We start from the raw sequence: 24,967 nt of genomic DNA, 5'->3' as shown, positions 1-24,967 counted from the left end.
GGTTCTGACACCAGTCATTGGTCTCAGTGAGGCCTTTCTGTAGTATGTCAACATCACTTGGGGAGACAATAATAGCTCCCAAATTGCAATTGTCTGCAAACGTGTTGGCCTGGACTTCAGGGAAGTAGATATCAAACAGGAGAGGACCCAGGACTTAACCCTGTGGGACTCCACTCGTGACTGGTCGGCAGTCTGACTTGGAGTCAGCTACTTTCACACTGTGGGTTCTACCTGTGAGCCGGTTTACAACCCACCTAGTGATATACAGGTTGATACCTAGCTTAGTGAGTTTTTGTATGAAAGGCCTTTGCCAGATCAAGGTAGGCTGTATGACCCACCTTGCCTTCATCCACAGCTCTGGTGACTGACTCAAAGAAGTTGACCAAGTTGAGCAGGCATGATCTACCCTTCACAAAACCAAACTGTGTGGGATACAGAGTTTGGAGATTCCCTATATCCTTGTTTATTAGATCCATGATGATGTGTTCCATAGCTTTGCATATCAGACTAGTCAGGTTAATGGGGCGATAGTTCCCAGGGTCTGTAGCCGCTGTGACTGAACAGGGCACACAGGTGAGGTGCCAGTTCACTTTGTAGTTCATGTATAACACAGCCAGGGATACTGTCAGATCCCATAGAAGCTGTATTCTTAGCCTTGGACAGTGCTGTTTTAACCTGTGCAGTAGTAATACTGGGTGTCTGGCAATCTACTGGTATTGTCTTTGGGGGGGGGGGTAAATTTGGCACAGAATCTGTCGGCCAGTATATTGGCAATATCTGTTGGCTCAGTATAGGAGGTACCATTGTGCAGTAGATCAGAGCAAATCTGGGTATTTCCATAGAGATTCTTTACATAACTACAGAAGGCCTTGTGGTTGTCTTTACTATCTTCTGCAATCCTGTTTTCATAGCTAGCTTTAGAGGATTTAATGAGGGATCTCAACTTTTTGTTGAGGCTGATAAGGGAGTTTTTCCAGTCTTGGGACTTCAGCTTATTCCACATCAGTTTCCTTCTTCTGCTGTAGAGTTTTTTATGGCAGGAACCACCAGATTAGCTTCCTCTTTTTGGAGGACAGTGTCTTGGATCTATTGGGTATGGCGAAATCCATGCATTTGTGTACGTGTTCGTACAGTGCATTGGTGTATGATTCGGTGGTCATGCAACTATTCTCCATTTGCATGGGTGCCATGAAGTTAGCCACCTCTGTTTTTAGGAACCCAAAGAAGCTTTGGAGAAGTTTTTCATGGTGGTTACCTTTGTGAGGGATGGGAGGGATGTGGATTTCCAAGGTGATTAGTTTGTGGTCGGATCTAACCAGGGAGGAGTTGACTATTGGTGTAGAGCAACGGTCGCCCATGTTAGTAATGACCAGGTCAAGGACATTGCTACCTCTAGTGGGGTAAGAACAAGCTGGTGCAGGGCACTGGAATTAATGAATTCCAAGAAACGTTGGGCAAGTGTATAGGTACACGAGTAGTTTTCCCAGTTAATGGAGAGGTAGTTGAAGTCGCCCAGTATGAGAGTGTTAGGTTGGACCCTAATATTCTCCAGGGTGTTTAGGAACATGGAGTGTGAGTCTTGGGACATGGTTGGGGATGTATAGTAGGCTAAGACCTGAATCGCTGTCTTACCCAATGTTAGCTGCACCTGAAGTATCTCAGATGCATTATGTTGGGCTACCAGTCTGGAGGTGTGTGCATCCTTTATGAATATGGAAACACCACCGCATTTGGAGATTCGGTCCAAGTTCTGGGGCCGAAAGGTGTGGAATGAGTTCTAGCCTGGTAGTGCAGGGGTGCTATCTGCTGCCTTGAACCAGGTCTCTGTTATGGCACAAATGTCTATGTTCTCCATTTTAAGGAGTGCATTGAGCGAGTGCATTTTGAGATTTAGACTTGACCCTCAGACTGCATTTCTTTGTAACTGTTATGGTGGTAATTTGGTCTTTGGAACACCACCTAAAAAAGGCACTACATGGGTAACAAGAGCCTTGGCCAGTATCCGGAAGCCCAGGGGTGACACATGCAGGCCATCTCTGACAAAGCATCGAGGTCTGTCAATCATTTCATCCCAGGCAGACAGATACTGGATCCCCTTAGAATGACACCAGAAACTTAGCCAATTGTTGAAATCAATCATTTTCTGCTTGTACTGTTGTACCATTCTGGGTGATGGTAAGATGCTGCTCAGGGTCATACTCGCCTGGGCTACATAATCCAAGAGCTCCTCCATGTCTCTTTTCATGTAGTACAGGGAAGTACATCTCAGGTCATTCACACCCACATGTACAATGACAGTCATATTTGTACTTGTTGTTGAGGGACCCGAGTGCATGCGTTATGTGGCGGCTCCTGGCGCCTGACAGGCAGCTGTTACTTTCTCCTTATTCAACCTAGTGAGTGGGACATCAGTGTGCCTCACTATCGAGTCACCTATGACCAATGTGTTGGGCATGCTGTTTTGCCTTAGGGGCTTTGGTTGAGTGGCATACTGTTTAGGAGAGTTGTGTGTCTCACAAGTAGTATTGTGCTGGTCGAGTGCGTTTCGGCCTTGGAGGTCTCTGCTGTTTGGGTAGATTTTTATTGAGAGCCTCCGCGAAGGTGGGTGTGTGGTTTGTGTTTTTATGTGAAGGCAATGTTGGTGTGTGTTCTGGAAGGCTGTGTGTTTCATGTGGTGTGGTGCAAGCGTTGACCTTCTCCTTTTGACCAGCTATTCCGGTCTTGGCTGGAGAGTGCGTGGCTTCCAGTTTGGATATATAACTGCATCTCTCTCAATTCTGAGTGTTGGGAGGTAAGAGGAGAGGGTTGTCAGTGTACACGAGGCAGTTGCTACATTGCCTCGGGATGCCCAAGTTCACCAGGTTAATAGGGGAAAGTTCACCAGGTTAATAGGGGAAAGCAAAGGGAAGTGACCTTTACACATGCCTGGAGGGGTGGGCATTAATAATAAGTACTGGAGCTGTTTCCTTGTAGAACGTTTAGTGCTGGTAGCACTTGTGTGTGCTACAACTGCTACAAGAAGTCTGGTAAAGTGCAGGCGAGGAGACAACTATCAGATCTAAGGGAAAAATTGAAGAACAGACTTTGACACCGCTCAGAAGCTTACAAACAAGTCCTGGATACAACAAATCTGTATCTGGACTAGACTAGTTACAGGAAAGGCGGGAAGCAAGCACACATGGGCTTTTAAACCAGAAAATTAAAAGAGATGGAAAAACTGCCCAAACGGCCAATAAACTACAATTTCTGGGCCAGAAACCACTCCTCTTGTGATAGATAGGCTACCTAGTGCTTACCACTCTCACTGATAAGCTAGAAGGCTTCCCTCCAACACAGAAAAGCTTGGGGGGGGGGGCTCAGAAGTTTACATACAGTCCTGGATATAGCAAATCTGTATTTTGAGTAGACTAGTTACAGGAACTGTAGGAAACAAACTTAGAACTTTTTTTTACAGTAAAACAGCTAAAACAGCACTAAACACAATTAAAGTGCAGTGCAAGCTTGCACACTTGAGTGTGTAGCAGTATTAAAGCAAATACAGTTTAAATAAATGCAATTTATTCAAAATGTATTCTGAACTGAATTCAATTATTGTTTTATTCAACTCTGAACAGTTAAAAAGTGCCAAAAATACATACTTATCAGCTGAGAAGCACACTCAGTCAGAACACAGGGAGATTCTAGCAATGTTTATTTTTTTTAAAAAACAAAAAAAAAAAAGACAGTGAAACTTGCAGATGTTCTCCTTTTACAAAACTTTATTCCGTTAGCGCTTTTGTAAGGACTAGTATCCAAACTTCCTCAGACAATGTTACACACACAATCAATAAATTATATGCTTGTACCATTAAAAAATAAAACAATTATGTGAAAAGGCCAATTAAATAATTAAACAACTCAATTCCTTTCCTCCTATGGAAAACTATTTACTTTGTATTTCCATGTATAATTCATGATTTTATTGCTAAATAGCTAGACACTAAATTAGTGATTTGAATTAATATAAAATACAAATGTATTAAGTAGAAAAATGTATATATATATATACACACATATATATATATATATATATATATATATATATATATATATACACATACATATATAAAAATATTTATGGTGTAATTGAATCAATGAAATACTTAGGGCTATATTTTGTGTTGCCCCAAACCCCCCCCCCCCCACACACACACACACTCTACCTAACTGTTTAAGTTTCAAAATGCATTTAATGGAAATATATTCATTAAGGCCAGGGTGTGTGTCTGCAAAGGTTCTAATTTGCAACAACAATTCCTTTTCTTCTAACCATAATGCCCATGGCCCTCCTCTTTTGTTATATAGTTCCTGGTGCACAATGGCAACAAAAATTTGTGAGTGGGGTGTTGCAATATGTGCCTAGCCAAAGCATTTGTGGTGGTACCTTTACTTGTATGATACGTATGTTCGTATAAGTCACTAATTTAGTGTCTAGGTATTTAGCAATAAAATCATGAATTATACATGGAAATACAAAGTAAATAGTTTTCCATAGGAGGAAAGGAATTGAGTTGTTTAATTATTTAATTGCCCTTTTTACATAATTGTTTTATTGTTTTATTTTTTAATGGTACAAGCATCTAAGTCACTGATTGCTTGTGTAACTTTGTCTGAGGAAGTTTGGATAGTAGTCCTTACGAAAGCGCTAACGGAATAAAGTTTTGGAAAAGGAGAACATCTCCAAGTTTCACTGTCTTTTTGTGTTTACTAGTTGGTTGTGCTGTTTTTACGTTTCTTAAGTTATATGGCGAACAGTGCAGGTATCTCCTCACAATCCTTATTTTCACAAGATGAACTCAATCCACCTGTGAGCACTAACAACAAAGCGAATGCTGTGGGTAATTTGACCCTTTTGGTGCAACAACTGCTAGGCAGAGTGGATACTTTGTCTAAAAAACTCGACAATGAGAGAAATAGTGGCTCCTGTCTGCCTACCAATTCGTTAAACAGAGCGATTCCCAATGGACAAGGTTTGTCCCATTTTCAAGTATCAAACAGCCGTGAACATATGAACAATGCAACCAGAAGTGGTACTATAACATCCAATCACGGCTTGAATCAAAATGACAGTCAAGGACAACTACAAAATACATTAAACATGTTACCTGTCTTTGTCGAATACCTAAAAACCCCAACCTTTTTTGGTGGTGACCAAGATAACAATTTACATTCTCCAAGCTCTCCGGTCAACAATAATTCTAACATAATAGCTAACTTGAATGACTTTGACAAGAAGCTATTAAAATACCGGAAGCTACAGTTGGAAATTGGTTATCTGCAACAATGCATCAACAAAAGGGTAGTACCTAAGGGTCTCCGTCAGTGGAGGTATCCTGTCGGACTTATTCCAAAATCTAGTTTCCATCTAGAGCTTATTAGCTTATTCAACAGACAAGGCATGGAATTCCTAGGTATCCTCATAAAACATTACGACATACAAGTTGCTACTCTTAAAGATGAACTAGAAATCCTGGCGAAAAACATTACATCAGATACAGAATTCCCCAAGTATAAATTCGATTATGGTCGAATTTTTTCATCCATTGATGTGGTTATTAAGAAAAGCATTGAGGTGAAAACTAAAAAAAAATGAATAGGGATGTCTATGCCTACGAAAAAGGCAATGCTTATCCTTTACCTCCACAAGTACCTAATTTCATTGGCACTGATAAGGTTAACCATTATTCACGCCCCTTTGGCAAAGTTTGCGAGGACGAAGGCTCCAACAATAACATCCAACCTCGACAGGTAAGGCGGAGCGAGAGAATTAAAAATGGCGATGGTCCACGACAAACACCAGGGTTCACATCAAATAATATGAATGGACAGGTTTTTCAGGGTGCTCGCCAGAAAGCTACTCTGGCACAACAGAATTCCAGCCATCAGGGGCAGCAATGGAAGTAGCAGAATCGCCGGAGGAGGTAGCCCATGGCTCGCTTGCTTGTCCTTTGATTACAATGAGCTCCCAAGGTGTCTTTAAAGTGTTTAACTATACAAATTTTCAGTTGGATATGTGTTTTGTTGATTTTTTTCTTCTAGGGGGCTTTCTTTTGTGCCCGACAAAAGGGCCGATTTAGCAAAAGCCATTTTGGATTTGAAAACTTTCACTCGGAAACTCAATTTAACAGTGTTAATGGGCAATACACCTTGCTTAACACATGATTGGAAAGTTTCGAGTTTGTTCAACCCACCCCTACACTCTACTACAGCACTATTTGAACGCATTTGTGAAATGGATTTGAAAGACTGTATACGCAGTAACATTTCTAAGAACACTACTAGTAATATAACTCCAGATGAACTGGACTTTTTGGTGTCCCTGAAGCTACACAGAATTCGGGTAATGAAATTCGATAAGGGAGGGGGGCTTATATTTATGCATGAGCATGATTATATAAAAAAGATGCATGGTGTTTTGGAAGATGACTGTTATGAGTTGATTAGTACTAATGAAATTAACATTGCATATATGCAAATTCACAACCATATTAACGATCTGTTTTTGGAAGGTAGTATCAATTTGGATACACTTCACTTCTTAACCATGGCAGCACCAAAGATACCGGTCATTTTTGGGTGTCCCAAAGTACACAAGAAAGTCTCTGATCCGCCTTTTAGACCTATAGTTAGCGGACGAGGCTCTATTGTACATGCTTGTGCCAAATATGTTGATGGAAAACTAAAACCAATCATAAAAGGCGAAGAACATATCTACCCAGACTCATGGGGATTCTTAGAAGGCATAAATAAATTAGAATTTAATGCCAACTACAATTTTTTAACAGTTGATATAAAAGATTCTACACTGTTATCACACAAGATCAAGGTATAGATTGGGTTAGGCGTCTATTGTATGCCAAAGGCATGGATAATGATGAAATACACATCTTGGAAATACTTTTACAACTAGTTCTCCACAACAATTTCATGTTATTTGATGGTCATGCATATAAATAAACTACAGGTGTTGCCATGGGTGCACCCTGTGGTGGTAGCTTCGCCAATTGTGTTTTAACATATTGGGAACATAAATTTATATTTAAAAACATCTTGTTCCAACAACATGCTGCCTGGTATACTAGATACCAGGACGACATGTTTTTCATTTGGAAAGGTGATGACACTACAGTTCCAATTTTCATAGAAGAGATTAAATGTTTTACTAACTTCTTGGATTTCACTTTTCAATTTGAAACAGAAGCTATCAACTATGTGGATGTGTACAGATCCATTCCCCTTCCTGAAGTAACTGCCTCTTGTAATAGCAGTAAGTATTATTCTGTGGCCAGTGGTTAAAAATAAATAAATAAAAATGATTTGGCTCATCCTGAGAAGGACTAGAGGGTGGACATAAGAAAACAACAAAAGGTTCGAGCTAATACTCAGACATGTTCTCACTAGCTCATTCTCCTTTCTCACATAGCCATTTCTTCCATTCATTTCAAGTGAAGAGGTTATCATGAGCCTGCTGATATGCTCTGGCACTAACATGCTCTCTTGAAGTAACTACCACTCAAAACAGTAGTAAGTAGTATGCTGTGGCCAGTGGTTAAAAAGAAAGAAAAAGAAATAAAAAAAAATAATCCCGCCCCCAGTCCTGAAAAGGAGTGTACAACAGACAAAAATATATCAAAAGGTTCAAGCTGACACTATAGTGCTTTCTAAGTCGTACTCCTTTCTTCTACTTCAAGATCTACATAATCGTATCAAACTGCCGATGCACAATGCATTAATAAACTAAGGAGATTCACTCACTTACACAAACACGCACACACAAAAACACAGTTATGAGCAGCCTTGCTTGAAAGTACCTCACTGATGGCTGCATTATCCTCTTCTCCTGCTCGAACAAGCCTGTTGCCAGTTAGTTTCATGGACAATCCAAAATCGCTGATAACACATGTCCCATCATTCTTTACTAAGACATTCCGACTGTTGAGGTCTCTGTGAGAAATTGCAGGCTTGTACTGATCTGTGTTAAGGAAATATAAACTTGTTTTTTAGATTAAAATTTGACTTTGCTTCAATACAGTTAGTCAAAGATTGTTTACTGTAAACACAAATTAAAGTGATACTCAGTGAAAATTAGTTGCATTTCCCTGTTATGCATCAGTTCTGCTCTCCCAACTGCACCAACTGGCATTCATAGGCAAATTATTTTTTACAGGAATGAAAATTTTTATTCATAAGCAAAAAAAAGTGCTGTGTTTAAAGTATCCTGGAAACTGAATAAAAGTAATTTATGACGGCACAAGTTATGTGAAGAAGGCAGTTAACCAGTTACCAACTGCAAATTACCTGTAAGCATACAAGATGATCAGTCCCTTTCTGAAGGCAATAATATACAGCAATCACCCAGCACACACCTTCTTTCCTGGAACAGGATCAACCATGTTCTCTGCCTGCACCTTCAAATACCCAAATTGCTAATCAAACTTGGGTATCTCGGGACACTGCTTTATTCATCAATGCTATAAACGAGGCTCAATATACACTGATACGTATGAAGGTAAGAAAATAAAAGCTGCAAATGATTTTTCAGCTTAGGATCTTCTGAAGAAATAAGTTGAAAGTCAAAACTGCCATTAGGTGACTACTTTATGGAAGCACGAGCTTTTAGACTGCCAATGTTCCTACATTCTGAATAACATACAGATTGATTGTACTTAAATAGCTTACTGCTTTTCTGTTGCACTTACCGTAACAATTTTTTATGTCTCTCCCATATATTACTGAATTCTGCCAGTGTTTCTGGTGCTATTAGCTCAATGGAAAGCTGCTCCATTTACCCACTGTTCTTTCAATGAAAACTTACTAGCTTTCAATCCAAGCATTCTGCATCTTGTTTCTGCAAAGTGAAATTGCTTCCATTAAACTACATCACTCTAGTCACATGCATCCCCTTCAGAAAGACAAAGTAAAACAACCCCAACACCATTCCATAACAGGGTCAGTTTCCATAGCTCTTCTTAGGAGTAGACTTTGAGCCTACTTCAACAGCTCTGCTGGCTCACCTCCGTCTTTAAGCAAACAGAGACCCTTCTAGCAGAGGACCTAAGCATTCTAAAATGTGTCTGTCTGTGACCGCACTTGGAACCAAATGGTCTTTTTTAATGGGCATCTAACAGCAGAAATTCCCACCACAGGTAGTCATAGAAAGTAACCACAGAAGATTATGACTGGGTCTCTCTGATTATAACCAGACAATTTTGCATTTGAGACATGGATGCCAAGAAAATGATCTCAAGAGCCAACTGCTCCATGCACTACCAGTTACAAAAAAGAAAGTATGACGTGTTTCACTGGATTTGAAAGACAGCAAAGCACTTAGCGGGTACTGTCAAACAGACAGCAGAACACCTCCCAACTTACTTGCTTAAGAATTTGTAGGGGAAAAGGAGAGTTTGAAAAGTAGGGACTTTTTTTTAAATTTCCCTAATTCACTTACAAAATTAACAGAACAGTAAAATGTATGAAACTCTCATTCTGGCAGTTTTGATTGGTGTACCAACAAAAAACAAAGAAAAAAAATACAAAGGACAGAGCAAAAACTTACAGATAGTTGACAGGCACGGACAGCAGGCAGAAAACAAGGCTGTTTACTTTCTGCCACAATTCTTTGCTGGCTGGTACTCACTGTTAGTCTTTAGTGTGAGACAAAGCCTTCCTACGCTGTTACAATTGGGTCTCGTACTACAGTAGTGTAGAAGGCTATGAATGTTGAACTGACAATATCATCTTCAAGGAGATCTGGCCAACAACAGTGGAAAGTTTAAGATTGTATAATGTTCAATTGTCTTCCTCGGTTTACAAGAAAGCTTCTTGTTAAAGAAGAGGTACAGGGTCAGAAGAAAAGATACAGTGTTTCATCACAGTGGTGAGGGCCTGATTTCCCTTCCAGAGGGATCTGTGAAGCCTTTGTTGTAGGAAATATTAAAGACACCCTGGAATAAAAGCTTTGAAATCAGTACATGAAAATGCATAAAGTAAGAGTGAAAGTGTTCAAGTTCAACAAAAGTTTAAAAATAATTATGTCCAGTGACTGGAGTTTTACTTATGATGGTAATGAATGCAGTAATATGGAAGTGTCTGAAAGAATTAGAAGAAGCAAAGTAGGGAATAAAAGGAGTGAATGAGTCATTATGTCTTATGCATATGATCTTAAGATAATAGGGTCCTAGGATCAGAGCAAGTTACTAGGCTACTGGCCCTTATAAGCCTAACCAGTAAACTAGCCCATGTTCCCAAAAGTCAGCACCTGATGTCCCTGTTCAGTAAGGACACAAGTGGAATCCCAGTGGTGTATTTTCTATTTCCCATCAAGTCATCCAGGTTCCTCAAAGAGGGATAATGAAGTACTCTGCCTGACATGTGGAGGGAGTCTACTCCACAGATGGGGTAGTCTCTGGGAGACAAATCTGTCCCACCAGCAAGTCTTATTGATGTTGCAGACCAAGTCGAGGTTTTGCATGTGGGTCACTCAAGTAGAGTTTGGCTTGCAGATATGCAGCAATTTCATCAAGGTGGGATTAGACATTGCTCTGTATGCTAGACACAGGAGTCTGTATGAGATGGAATAGCGGGACAGGGTTTTTAGCCTATTTATGTAGGACAGATTTTTTGAAGCTCTGGATTCTCCTGGTCAGGAACTTCTGTGATCTCTCCAGCTGCTGCATGTGCTTTGCAAGGTACATGGCAAAAGGGGCATTATACTCGATGATGGATGTGATAAGGGAAACGTCCTTGTTCCTGGTAGAAATAACCTTACTAATGAAGTGAGCCATGTAGAAAGCTCTCCGTACAATGGAGGCAACATGGTGGTAAAAAGTTAGACTGCAGTCAACGTGGGTGCCCAGGTCGCTCACAAATACTTGTGTGCTTAGGACATTGTTATTAATATAATTTGTGGAGATGTCACTCTCCCCAAAGGGGATGATGATGATGCATTTTTTGACCGAGTTTGGGGCTGTGTTTCTGGCACCAGTCATTTTTCTGGGAGAGACCCTCTTGCAGTATGTCAATATCACTAGGGGAGTTGATGACAGTGCCCAGCTTGCAGTCATCTGTAAACTTGGTCAGCCATAGATTTCTGGTTTTGGCTTGCAACCTGGAAACGTATATCCCAAGCAGAAGAGGCCCCAAGACCAATCTTTGGGGTATGCCTCTTGTTATGGCTTTACTACTTGAGGTAGTTCCCCCTATTTTGACTGAGTGAGTTCTATCAGTGAGCCAGTTAGCTACCCATCTGGTCACATATGGATTTACGTCAAGATAGGATAGTTTATCTATTATGCTTGAGTGGGGAATAGTGTCAAAGGCTTTGGCCAGGTCAAGGTAGGTGTTACGCACCATCTTTCCTCGTCCATGGCTTTGGTGACTGACTCAAAGTGGTCTACCGAATTTAACAGGTATAATCTCCCCTTGACAAAACCAAACTGTGTGGGATCAAGTGTTTGGAGGTTGCTGATGTCCTTGTTAATGTAGTCCATGAGAATGCGTTCCATGGCCTTGCAAATCAGGCTAGCTAGGCTGATGGGTTTATAACTGCCTGGACTAGTGGATGCTCCACCTTTGTGCAGAGGGATGACTGTGACCATCCAACACTCTGCTGAGATGAAACCAGTATTCAGGCTTAGGTTGAATAGGGTGCCTAATGGTGCTGTGAGTTCCTTCCTGAGTTGATGCAGGATGCAGCCTAGGGTGTTATCAGGTCCCCTGGAAGCTGTGTTTTTAGCCTTTGGGAGGGCGGTTATGACTTGTACTCTAGAGATAAGTGTTGGGGGGGCAGGTGCTGGAGTTATCCTGGATTACTGATGGGGTGGACAAATGGGGTGGACAGCTTACATCCTTCTAAGTTGGGAACTGCTGATTGAGGGCTCAGTGTCTGTTATTCTAAAAGTGTATTAGTTCTGGTTTAAGCACTTGGGCTTCAGGCCAGTTATTTTACATTAAGAGGGTTCGTGGTCTGCACTCTTGTGGGAGGAGAGGCTGGACTCTGCCCTTCTGAGCTGGGAATTTCTGGTTAAAGGCTTACAGTGCCTGCATATTTGAACTGCTTCTTACTGTAATTGGTACACCTTGTTTGCTGTAGCATAGACTAGATCCACACCTGCTGAATCTAGCTTTGTTTGTATGCTTGTTGTTTGTTTGCTTGTTATTTCCCTGAAAAGCTAATTCCACCTAAAGCGCGGCTTTTCATCGCTTCTGTGGATCCCTAGTGATATCTGCATTGCTTACTGTACTTATTTCCTTGTTTCACTTGAAAGAAAGTTACTGTTTGTCATTTTTGCATTTAAGTTACCTGTAACACATTGCATTTAAGTTACCTGGCACTTGCTCACTAAAGCAATTACATAAGTCAGCACTAAAAAAATTAAAAGCACTACACCCTCACAAACTCCCCTTGAGTACCTTGTTCCCCAATGGCCCTTTTTTCAATTATAAAGGAATTCCCAATACTATTCTAGCATGTCCAAAGGTCAGTTGTCAATCTCCTCTCCGGTCCAGCTGGTGAATCTGGGAATCTTGAGGCAATGTTACAACTGCCTCATGTACACAGACAATCCTCTCCTCCTCCCAACAAATTCCAACACATGTGAGAGATGCAACCATATAGCCAAACTGGAGGCTAAGTTCTCTCAACTCAGTACTGGCGTAACCAGTCAGGAGGAGAAGGAAACAACACTCACTACAATTCCAGTCTCACATAGACCTACCACGACAGCAAACCAAACACAAACACACAAAAACATACTCGGAGTCTCTAAATAAAAATCTGCCTAAGCAGCAGAGACCTCCAAAGCAGACACCCAAGCAACCGCTACCCCAAAACAAAACACATGCAACACATAGCTCACAAAGCCAGTGTGCCGAACAGTCACAGCCCTTAAGGCTAAACAACACACCTGATACACTTGTAATAGGTGACTATCGTCAGGCACACTGACGTCCCGTTCACTAGGCTGAACAAGAAGGTCACGGTGAACTGCCTGTCGGTCGCTAGGTTCCGCCACATAACACAAGCACTCAGGTCACTCCAAGGCAAGTACAAATATGACTCAGTCATTGTCCATGCTGGTGTGAATGACCTGAGACATACCTCCCTGGACTACATGAAGAGAGACAGAGAAGCTCTCTGAGCATGTAGCCCAGGCCGGTATGACCCTGACCTTGAGTAGCATCTTACCCTCACCAAGAATGAAGCCACAATATGAAGACAAGATGATCAATTTCAACAACTGGCTTAAGTATTGGTGTCATTCAAAGGGGATACAATGCTTGTCAGCCTGGGAAAACATGCTCGACAAGCCACGATGCTTCGCTAGGGACAGCTTGCACCTGTCACCCCTGGGCTTTTGGATATTGGCAAAGGCTCTTGCTACCCCCATAGTGCCTTTTTTAGGCAAGGCTCAAAAGACAAACCCACCTCCATAGGTATCACAAGGGATAAGAAACTAAGAGTAATGCTACTCAACGCCAGAAGTCTAAACCTCAAGATGCATGCACTCGAAACTCTCCTTAGCATGGAGAACATCGATATCTGTGCAGTAACAGAAACCTGGTTCAAGGCTCCCGAGAGCACCCCAGCACTACCAGGTTATACCTCATACCATGCTTTTCGGCCCCAAAACTTGGACCGAACCACAAAAGGAGGGGGAGTATCAATATTCGTCAAAGATACCCACCTCCAGGTTGGTGGCACAGCACGAAGCATCAGAGACTATCTATGTGCAACTAACAGTGGGTAAAACTGTCTTCCAGTTTATAGCCTGCTACAGACCACCCTCCCAAACCCAGGAACCCCACTCGGCCTTCCTGAGAACATTGGAAAATATGAAGGTCTCTCCAAACACCATTATATTGGGCGACTTCAACTATTCAAACATAGACTGGGAGCATTACTCTAGCTCCAACACCCTAGCCCAAAGGTTCCTAGAATTTATAAACTCAAATGCTATGGAACAACTTGTTACCACTCCCACAAGAGGGGAAAACATACTGGACCTGATCATCACCAACATGGGGACTCTATGCTCCAGACCAGAAGTGTATCCCTCACTGGTAAGATCAGACCATAAACTAATCTCACTGGATATTCACATCCCGACCCCACCCCCTGCCTGGAAAACCACAGTGAAAAACTTCTCTAAAGCAAATTTCACACTCCTCAAAACCGAGGTGGAATCCTTCAAAGCCCCCGGGCCTGTGGAAAATACGCCCAGACCGCAGAATCCTTTATAAACGCATTCTATGAACACTTTCAGGAATGCATGGATCATGCAATCCCAAATAAAACCAAGACCCAATCCTCCAAAGGCAGACGTCCTGTCTGGTGGACCCCAGCCATAAACAAACTATACACTAGAAGGAGGAAGCTACTACATGATAGAGCAAAATCCCAAAAAGGGAAGGCATCTCTGATCAGTATTAGCAAAAAACTACGGGCACTCATAAAATCATCTAAGGCCAGCTTCGAGAGAAAAATTGCACAGGACACTAAGGATAATCACAAGGCTTTCTTTAGTTATATTAGGAACCTGGGTGGGAATTCCCAGATATGCTCAGAATTAGTCCAAAATGACAAAAAATACACAGAACCCACAGACATTGCCAACATCCTAGCTGACAGGTTCAGCGCAAACTTCTCACCCCCCCCCCACCAAAAGGGCAAATATCTATCCCAGCAGAGTGCTGCCCCCCTGACATCTCAGATGCTCAGGTAAGAGTCGCCCTCTCCAAAGCAAAAAACACAGCATCAATGGCACCAGACTGTGTCCCTGGCTGCATCCTACATGAACTCCAAGAAGAACTAAACCCAAACACAAAACTACTGTTCAATCTCAACCTTACTACAGGATATGTACCCAAAGAGTGGCATACAGCAACAGTGGTCCCTCTCCACAAAGGTGGTGCCTCAACGGATCCTGGAAACTATCGCCCCATAAGCCTGACTAGCCTGGTCTGCAAAGCTATGGAAAGGATCATCATGGACCTCATAAATAAAGATATTGGGGACCTACAGACACTGGATCCTACCCAGTTCAGCTTTGTTAAGGGCAGATCCTGCCTCTTAAACCTGGTCGATTTCTTTGAAACAGTCACCAAGGCCATTGACGAGGGGAAGGTGGTCCACACAGCCTTGCAAAAGCCTTCGATACAATATCCCACTCGGGCATTATACATAAGCTCACCAGCTTAAATATAAACCCCTATGTCACTAGATGGGTTGCAAACTGGCTCAAGGACAGAACCCACATGGTTAGAATTACTGGAGCCATGTCAGACTCCAAACCAGTTACAAGTGGCGCCCCACAAGGCTCAGTCCTGGGACCTCTCTTGTTCGGTATATATTTCTCGGAGGTACAGGCCAACACGGAAGGACTGTGCCTGACCAAGTTCGCAGATGACTGCAAACTGGGCGCCATAATCGACTCTCCAGCCGACACAAGCATCCTCCAAAAGGGCCTCATAGAAACAGACAACTGGTGCCAGAGCCATGGCCTCAAGCTAAACGCCAAAAAGTGTATAGTCATCCCCTTTGGCAAAAACAAAGTGCCCACAAATTACCACATAGGTGGTGATCCATTAAGTGCAGAAGAAGTAATTAGGGACCTGGGGATCCTGGTTGATAGCAATCTCTCATTTGACAACCACGTGGCCAAAGTGGTTAAAAAAACTTTTTATATAGCCCACCTAATCATGAAGGGATTCACATCTAGATCAGGGGAGGTCATTGTGCCTCTTTACTCATCCCTCATCAGGCCCATAATTGAGTACAATGCCCCTTTTGGGATGTACCTTACCAGACACCTGCAGCAACCGGAAAGACCCCAAAAGTACCTCACCAAGTGGATCAAAGGGCTCAAACAGATGCCATATGCTGCCCGGTTAAAGAAACTCCATCTCTACTCAGTGGCATACCGCCTGCTCAGGGGCGATCTGTGCCTGACGTATAAAGCAATGTCCAGCCCGGAATTAATGGACATGCTGCACCTCAGAAAATCCAAATCCCATCGAGCCACGCGCTCGAGAGACTTGAACCTCAGCACTGAAATAAATAGGACATGCTGGAGGGACAGATTCATAACCCAGAGGCTCCCTTCACTCTGGAATAAAATCCCAGTCCAGGTTAGGCAGAGTGCCTCATTGACTCTCTTCAAGAGGAATCTTGATGAGTGGATGGGAGATCGTAGGTTTACCCTGGGTATCACTTCTGTGTCACTGTTAGACAGAGGCACAGTATACTAACCTCGAAAAAGGGCATAGCAAAATTAATTTAAAATGGGTGGCGAAAGCCAAACACACTCTGGCTAGGCTTATAAATAACCTAGGGCAGATAGCCTAGTATGAACCTATGACAGAGGGATGAAGTTTTCACTGAACCTGTCTACCAGCAGGTTGGCTATATGCATGGCATTTGTGTTTGTGGTGTCCTTGACCATCAGTTCTGAGCAGATATGGGTGTTTCTTTTAGACTACGGACATATGTGAAGGTGGCCTTATAATTGTCTTTAGTAGACGTGGCCAATTTGGACTCAACGTTAGCTTTGGAGGACTTCACTAATACCCTTACTTGCCTGTTTAGTCCAAGGAGAGATTGCTTCCAATTTGGCACCTGTTCCTTCTTGATCCTGGACAGCAATTTTTTCCTTTTGCTGTAGACTTTATTTATAGTTGATGTCCACCAGACAGGTTGACTCTTCATTGAGGAGGAGGATTTGGTCCTGTCAGGTATTGCTGAATCCATGCATTTATGTTAAGTGGTCATATAATACTTTGGTGTAGGTCTGGACATTAGTGCCAGTTCCTACTGTTGGGGAGGGGGCTGTGAAGCTGTTTAGATCTTTCCTCAGGAGGTTTTAATCAGCTTTGGAGAAATGTTTTTGTTTAACCCTAGCTGGGGGGTTGGGGAGATAGTGACGTCAAAGGTGACCGCTTTGTGGTCTTTTCTTACCTGGGACGATGACACTGTGGAGATGCTGCAGTGGTTTCCTATGTTGGTTAGTACAGAGTCCAAGATGTTGTCACCTGTTGTGGGGATGTCAGTCAGCTGGTCCAAGGCACTGGCATTGACGAGGTTAAGGAATCTTTGAGCATTTCCGTTCTGGCTCTAGTAGTTCTTCCAATCAGTGATTGGGTAGTTAAACTCACCCAGGATCAGGGTACAGGGTTGAATCTTAATAGATTTGAGGCAGTTCACAGAGGTGGAGTGGCCGTCTTGAGTCAAGGTTGTGGGCCTGCAGCTAACTATGATTTGAAAAGGAATCTTGTCAAACGTTAACTCACCTGTGTATCACACTGTCTGACCACTCTGGAGGTGTATATATCTTTAATATATAATGAAATACCACCACTGGCTTTGTTGCCCTCAGTTTGGGGTCTGTATGTATGACAGGATGAGTAACCAGGTAAGGCTGTGTTGTTCTCAGTAGCTTTGAAACAGGTTTTCGTGACTGCAGAAATGTCAGCATCTTCCAGGGTTAAGAATGCTTGCAATGAGTGCTGTGCTTAGAAGAGATTCTCATGTTGGTAGTTTTGACCTCAAGACATTGCCTAAAAAAGGCACTATGGAGGAGGCAAGGGCCTTTGCCAGAAGCCTGATGCCCAAATGAGACAGAAGCAGGCCATCTCTAGCAAAGCATAATGGTCTGTCGATCATATCTTCCCAGGCTGTCAGGTACTGGATCCCCCTGGAATGACACCAGAAACTAAGCCAATTGTTAAATCAATCATTTTCCGTTTGTATTGAGGCATCATTCTGGTTGACGGCAGAATGCTGATTAAGGCTGGGGACATACCTGCCTGGAACACAGATTCAGAGAGCTCATTCATGTCTCTTTTCATATAGTCCAGGGAGGCACGTCTCAAGTCGTTAATGCCAACATGGACTACGACAGTCATAACAGTACCTGCTGTTAAAAGAACTGAGTGCATGTGTGATATTGCAGACTCTGGCACCTGACAAACAACTAACCGTGACGTTCTCCTTATCCAGCCTGGTGAGAGGCACATCTCTCACAATGGAGTCTCCCATGATTAATATGTTGGGTTTATAGTTAGGACTTAGTGGGTGCGAGAGACAGGTGTGTAGACTATGCATGGTATGTGGTGTGGAGGACTGTGGAGTTCCTGTGTGCTTTTGCTTCCGAGGTCTCCTTTGTTTGGGTTTGTTTTTGTTGAGAACCTCCTCATATGTGGGTGTGTGTGTTGTGTAGTTGTGGGTGGTGTTTGAGATGTAGTGATTGTGTTGACAACCTTCTCAGTGCCAGATATACTGGCTTGTGAGGAAGACAGCATAGACTCTAGGCATACCTCTCAACTGCCCAGATTTTCGCAGAATGTCCAGATTTTTGCCTCATATTTTCAGTCTACTTGTCATAATTTGTGGTTTTCTGGCAAAAAATTGATACTGAAGTTACTAAATAATGACACACATCTGAATTTCAGATTTTATATTCCTTAGAAAATACATGGCAACATTAAACTTATTATAGCAGCTTTCTAAGTTTGTATGCGCAATATTTAAAATCTGTCCCTCTTTTTTGGCCTTTGTCCAGATTTCTTGGATTAAGAGGTTGAGAACTATGACTAAGTTCTTAATGTAATTGCATATCTCACAAATTGTGTCCCTAGGTGGTAGTAGTACATGGTTGTCTGTGTACATGAGGCAGTTGCTACAGTGTCTCATTATGTCCATATCAACCAGGCTGGCAGGAGAAACCGTAGGAAATTGTCCATCCATATTTGTCAGAATCTGAGGAAGAGAGGCCAGGGAGAGCCAAGGGGTAGGCCTAAAGCCCAAGTGCTCAAATCAAAACTAAGAGGCTTAGAAAAGATGCAACTGAACACTATGGATAACAAGTAGCAGAAAAGCAAGATGAAGCAATAGAGTAGGAGGAGGAAACACAGATACTGTAAAAGCAGCTGAAGAATGTGTTTTTTTGTTTGTTTTTTTTTTAGTGAAGTGGAATGGTAGAAAGGAGGAATATAAGATAATTCAACGTTAAGGGGGTTGGGCTTCCCAAATGTTCTCTCTGTATAAGGTAGAAAGAGCTAATGACACTGGACTAGGAGTGTCCCAGATCAAATTTACAGCAGGGGCGGGCAACTGCAAAACCACCAAGTTTAAGTACGAGACAACAACAGGGAGGGAGAGTAACTATGCTACAGCTACTAGCTGCACTATTTTAGGCATAAAACACTACAGAAATGTTTACCACAGCAGAACAGCAGCAGAGAGATACTAAATGAAAGTTTTAGAAAAAGGAGCAAGGAGACTCTAGAGAATGCTTTTAACTGCAAACAAATCAGTTACATGATATACTCCTTGGCAGGAAAATCAGAACAAGCAAACAGATGTTTAACAAATGGAGAAAATTTCCAGTTAATACCTTTCACACAGTGAAACTTAGCTAAAAAAGCTTTACAGTAACACAGTAACAAAAGTGATTTAACAGGCCCAGTAGGGCAGACAATTTCAGTACAATGGTGCAGATTAGTTTACAGCAATAAAATACAGTAAACAGTAGGTGGCAGACAATAACAAGTGCAATAAATGGTAAGAATAAGCAATAACTAGCAAAAATAAGCAGGAAAACAGGATACTTAGTTATTTTTCACAGATCTGAGTTGTGGTCAGTGCCCCTCCTCTGTTCAGCTCACCTTGAATTAGCATTGGCTCTTCTTTCTCAGGCCTGTCAACTTACTTTTGATCTTCCAAACTTAGAGGGTAAAACATCTGTTCTTGCCTTGCTAGAGACTTCTCAAGTCCTTCGTCATTCTGTTAAATGTAGTTATGATGCAGCAGAGATGCCTCTTATAGGGGTGATGATTTTGGTTCAGTGTTGGTGAGGTATTCTTGGCTTAGGTTTCAACCTCTACCTGATTATATTAAAGCTAAATTAATGGATGCTCTTATGGATTCTAAACTTTTGTTTGTGGAAGCTGCTGCTGGTTTAAGTCCCTTCAGGACAAGGGTAAAGGAGCTCAAACGTGTTTATTTCTTCTGTGCCAAAATTTTAGAGAAACTAGAAACTACCCCTCTAAGCCTGCCTTTGTTCATAGGCAATCCTGCCCTTCTACTAAAGGTAGGAACAGTGGCAAACTGGTTCCTCCTGCTATGGCTACTCAGTTTTCAGGGACTCTGAAGCTTTCCTTTCTGGACACCCAGGTGCTGTATGACTCTCCATTTCTTCCCAGTCACATTCCTCTTTGGCTTCAGATCACTCAGGATTCTTGGGTTCTGGCGATTATTCATCAGGAGAACTTCATGGTGTGGAAATCCCATCCTCCTTATATTGGCATTCCTCAGCCTCCTTGGGAACAACTCCCCATTTTCCCAGAGGTTCTTCAAAACCTCTTGACTCTACGTACTATTCAAGAGGTGCCTGCATCGCAAAGGGGAAAAAAGTTCTCGACTATTTCTAATGCCCAGAAAACGGCACTTGAGAGAGGTCTAGAATAGGTCTCCCATCTAAACATGTTTGTGCCTTCCTTTTGGATGTTGTCATTTCAGATTCCGTTTCTCCTCTTGCTCCCTCAGACCTATATGGTGTCTCTGGATCTGAAAGATGCTTATCTTGATATTACAATCCATACTCTTTTCAAGAAGTCTTTGTGTTTCTCTGTTGCTTGCTGGCATTTCCAGTTTTCTGCTTTGCCCTTTGGCCTTTCTACTGCTTCATGGGTGTTCACATTTGCCTTGCTCCTGTGATTGCTTTTTGCAGGCTTCAAGGGATCCAAATATGTCCATACTTAGAAGACCTGTTGATTCAGGTGTTCTCTCCAGAGACCCTTTTGCAAAATCTTAATTTTATCATTTCTCTTCTCCAGAGCCTGGGGTTCACTATAAATTTCAAAAAGTCTTCTCTGACTCCTTCTCAGGATCATGTTTTTCTGGGTTGCAGGATTCAGATGGTGCCATTGCTTGCATCCCTGCCCCCTCCAAAGGCCTTAACTCCCATTTCTTTTTTTCAAACTCTTCTTCCTCTAGCTTCCATTACTGCTAGGGAGTTAGAGAACTCTGGGTTTCATGGCATCCACCATTTCGATGCTCCCTCTGGCCGAGCTTCACAAGAAAGTTTCAGTGGTTTCTGAAGTCAGTGTGGCTCCAACATGCACATCCTCTGGATTTTGTAGTGACTCTTCTTCCTGGGTCTATATCAGAACATCGAGGTTTTAAAACTTCAAATGTTCTAATATCGACCCGTTTTGAGCGAACGCTAAAAATAGCAAAGCTGCAGAACACAGAATTCTTTCCTAGGGAAAGAATTTGGTTGGCTGGTTCTGTGGCTTCGCTATTTTCAGCGCTGTGGTGGAAAGTTACGGGTCGGGTTCAGGTAAGTGTGCGATTGTGTGGTCGTTAGGGTTAGGGTGCGGGTTAGGTGAATTAGGGTTAGGGCGCAGGTTAGGTGAGTGTGCGATAGTGACGGACCTTAGGGTTAGGGTTTGGGTTAAGGTAAGTGGATAGATAGTAGTGTATGTACAGTTTAATGTAGGGTTAGTTGTAGGATTATAAGTGTATGTGTGTGGATTGATGTTTTTTACGTGTGCTTGTGTTGTTGTGTATGTGTTTCGGAATGGGAAATAATTCGCTATTCTGAATGTTCGATATGTGGTTTAGATATTTTATGTTTGATGAAATAGCGTTTGCTATTTTCATCTTTCGATAGCGTGATATAAACGACTTCTTCCTTGTCTCAGACAGGACCTTCACTGGTGGATTCAGCAGCTGTCTCTGAATTCAGGGATCCCTTTTCATCCCCCTCTTTTCTCCCACGAATTGTCCACAGATACTTCAGATACAGGATGGGGGGCAAAATTTGGCTCCCTAAAAGTATCAGGGTGTGGTCACCTCATCAGGAGAAGGAAAACATCAATGTCAAAGAGATGAGAGCTTTTCTCGTGGCTCTTCAGGCCTTTCATCCTCTTTTCTCTCCAGGTCCTCTCAAGGTTTTCATAGGCAATACCATGTTGATCTGGTATATCAACAAACATGGAGGAACGAGATCTTTGCAGGTTGTTACTTCTGGTATGGGATCTTGCTGTCGAGTATCAAGCAACTCTTTAGGCAGTTTAGATCTCTTTCAGTCAGAACATTGTGGCAGGCACTCCGAGCAGGCCCTTAACTCAGTCCCATGAATAAAGGCTTCATAGGGATGTGTTTCTGGACATTATCCACCAGGGGTACTTTTTTGCTTCCCTTTGAACAGACAGCTTCCTCTGCTCTGTGCCAGAGTCCCAGTTTCACTGGTGTGGAAGGTGGATGCCCTCTCATTTTCTTGGAAGGGGATGTTTCTTTATCCATTCCTTCCCCGTCCTCTCATTCTAAAAGTCCTGATCACGATTCAGCAGGATGCTCCCAAAATCTTGTTGGTGACTCCTTTTTGGCCACAACAGCACTGCCTCCCTCTACTTCTGCATCTAGCCAGGGGCAATCATCACAAGTTACCTCACAGAGTGGATTTAATCACACAAGATGAGGAAATCTCTCATCCACCTCCACCTGTCCCACCCTTAAACTGACACCTTGGGCGACAGATTTTGATTCCTTACAGACAACTTTTTTTCTGAGGAAGTGCTGCAAGTCCTGCAGGAGGCCAGAAAACCTACTACTAAGAAATCCTATTTATCCAAAAGGAAGAGGTTTTCTATTTGGTGTCTCTCTCGTAACCTGGACCCACTTTCTGTGGATATTCCTTTGGTTCTCTCTTATTTGTGCGAGTTGCTCAATGCTGGTTTGGCCTATTCTTCTATTAAGGCCCACTTATCAGCTATTTCTGCTTCTCTGCCTTTTTCTCCTCCTTTAGGTTCTAGATTTGAGGTTAAACAATTTCTTAAAGGCTTCCTTATTATTAGACCTGATTCGCCTTCCTGGGATCTTAATTTTGTTTTGGAGAAATTGACTCGGGCTCCTTTTCAGCCCGCTGCTTCAGTTTCCTTGCTACGTTGTTCCCGGAAGACTGTTCTTTTGTTACCTCTTACTTCTGCCAGACAGGTGTCGGAGTTGCAGGCTCTTACAGCTTGTCCTCCTTTTTTGGTCTTTTATGAGGACAGGGTATCCTTGCGCATTGACCCTTCTTTAATGCTTAAGGTGGTTAATGAGCTACCACTAAATTAGTCTATTAATCTGCCTTTTTCCCCCGAGTAGTGAAGAAAACTCCATGGACCACCAGGCTGATATAAAAATATAAAAATTTTAATACAAACGTTAGCGCTTTCAGGATACACCCTTCATCAGACATATACAACATGATACAAACTGAGCACTTAAAAACAACAATCAACCAATGACCATCGAGGAACTAAATAAAAGGTCTATGCCTCTTAAGGACTGGTTTTAAAGGTATCACTCTGTTAAGTCCTGGGCTTCTATCAGCACCAAGACTTATTATCCATTGTACCTCACAATATTCAGTCTGGCTAACCAGATCACCCCCCCTAGCGTTAGTCTTAATTAGCTGTGAAGCCATAAAAGTAAAATAATGTCCCTGATGTTCATTATTATGTTGAAAAAGAACATTATATGCATTGTGTAAACGTACTGCTGACAAATGTTTCAAAATCCTGTCCTTAAATCTACAATTAGTCTTCCTTACATAAAAAGATGTGCAGCATAAGCACTTAGGCAGACACAGAACATTCACTGAATTGAAGCAGTTTTGGCTTATATACCCTGTTATTGATGGGGTGAACAAATTCTTGTATCTTGGATATATATTTATATGCTTTGCAATGCTGACAGGGATAAGTACCTATTTTACCTGTATGCTGTACATTTACTCTACTTTTCTCACAGAATTTGTTTCAGATTCCTATTCCTTTTAAAAACAAAATTTGGTTCTTCACCTACAAATTCCGTCAGGGCATCATCTGACTTCAGAATTCGCAAATTCCCTCGTATTATATCAAAAATCTTCCTAATATCATTACTATATCTAACATATAAATTCAATCTGTTCCTAGGTTGATCCTGCTTGGCTGAACTTACTACCCTATTCTCTACCCCTTTTTTAGAAAACCATGGGGCTGCTTCTGTATCTCTAGGTTTCAAAACATTAAAAACTTTGTTTTTCCACTTCTTTGGTACAGTACTCCCTCTCAGTGAATCTGGTAGTGAGGGTGTTCAGCTCCTGATGTAAAACTCCATCTGTACACAGTCATGATGCTCTGACTACTTGTTCTTTTATAACATTATGAAAAACAAAACAAGGATGCATGCTGTTTTTGGCTAGTAAGCTATTTTTCCAGCATGATCTTCTAAAAACCCTGATGTTGATATGATTAGACTCATCCCTTTAAATAAAAATATCAAAAAAATCAATTTCTATATAAGAATGCTGCATGGTAAATTATAAAAAAAAAAAAAACTAGGAGTAGACTCTAAATAAGATATAAAGTCATTCAAAGCTTCAATGGTGCCTTTCCACAATAGGAAGACATCATCCACAAATCAGGAATAAAAAACAAGTGATTGTTTCCACTTATGATCAGTTTTGATAATTACCTCATCCTCCCATTGGGAAAGCACCAAATTCGCATATGATTTGGCACAGGGGGTGCTCATGGCAACCCCCCATGTTAGCCAATACTGCTGTTCTTCAAACAAAAAAAAATATTCTCTAATACTAGTTCCAATAAACATGCCAACTGAGTCAACGTTTTCTTATCCAAGGTCCTATTTAACTTTAAGATTGAATATTGTGAAGTACAATGGATACGTCTTAGTGCTGATAGAAGCCCAGGACTTAACAGAGTGGTACCTTTAAAACCAGTCCTTAAGAGGTGTAGACCTTTTATTTAGTTCTTGGATGCTCAGTGGTTGACTGTTTTCAAAATGCTTAGTTTGTATCATGTTGTATATGTCTGAAGGGTGCATCCTGAAAGCACCAACGTTTGTATTAAATGTTAGACTCACAAAGCTAGGAGT

The 24,967-nt window shown here is 42.0% G+C and overlaps 1 protein-coding gene across 1 annotated transcript in view; it reads right to left on the bottom strand.

The window, feature by feature from the left end:
* Positions 1–24,967, bottom strand: part of BMPR2 (bone morphogenetic protein receptor type 2) — a 1,499,742-nt gene that overhangs the window by 468,063 nt on the left and 1,006,712 nt on the right. Inside the window, exon 8 of the mRNA XM_044075094.1 lies at positions 7,851–8,011. Coding sequence (XP_043931029.1) covers positions 7,851–8,011 — 161 coding nt within the window. The remainder of the gene's footprint in view (positions 1–7,850; positions 8,012–24,967) is intronic.

Source organism: Protopterus annectens, chromosome 6.part0, assembly GCF_019279795.1.
Source record: "Protopterus annectens isolate FY-2018-M chromosome 6.part0, PAN1.0, whole genome shotgun sequence".
NCBI lineage: Eukaryota > Metazoa > Chordata > Ceratodontiformes > Protopteridae > Protopterus > Protopterus annectens.
The sequence above is the reverse complement of the archived record's forward strand: the minus strand, read 5'-3'. Positions and strand labels throughout refer to the sequence as shown.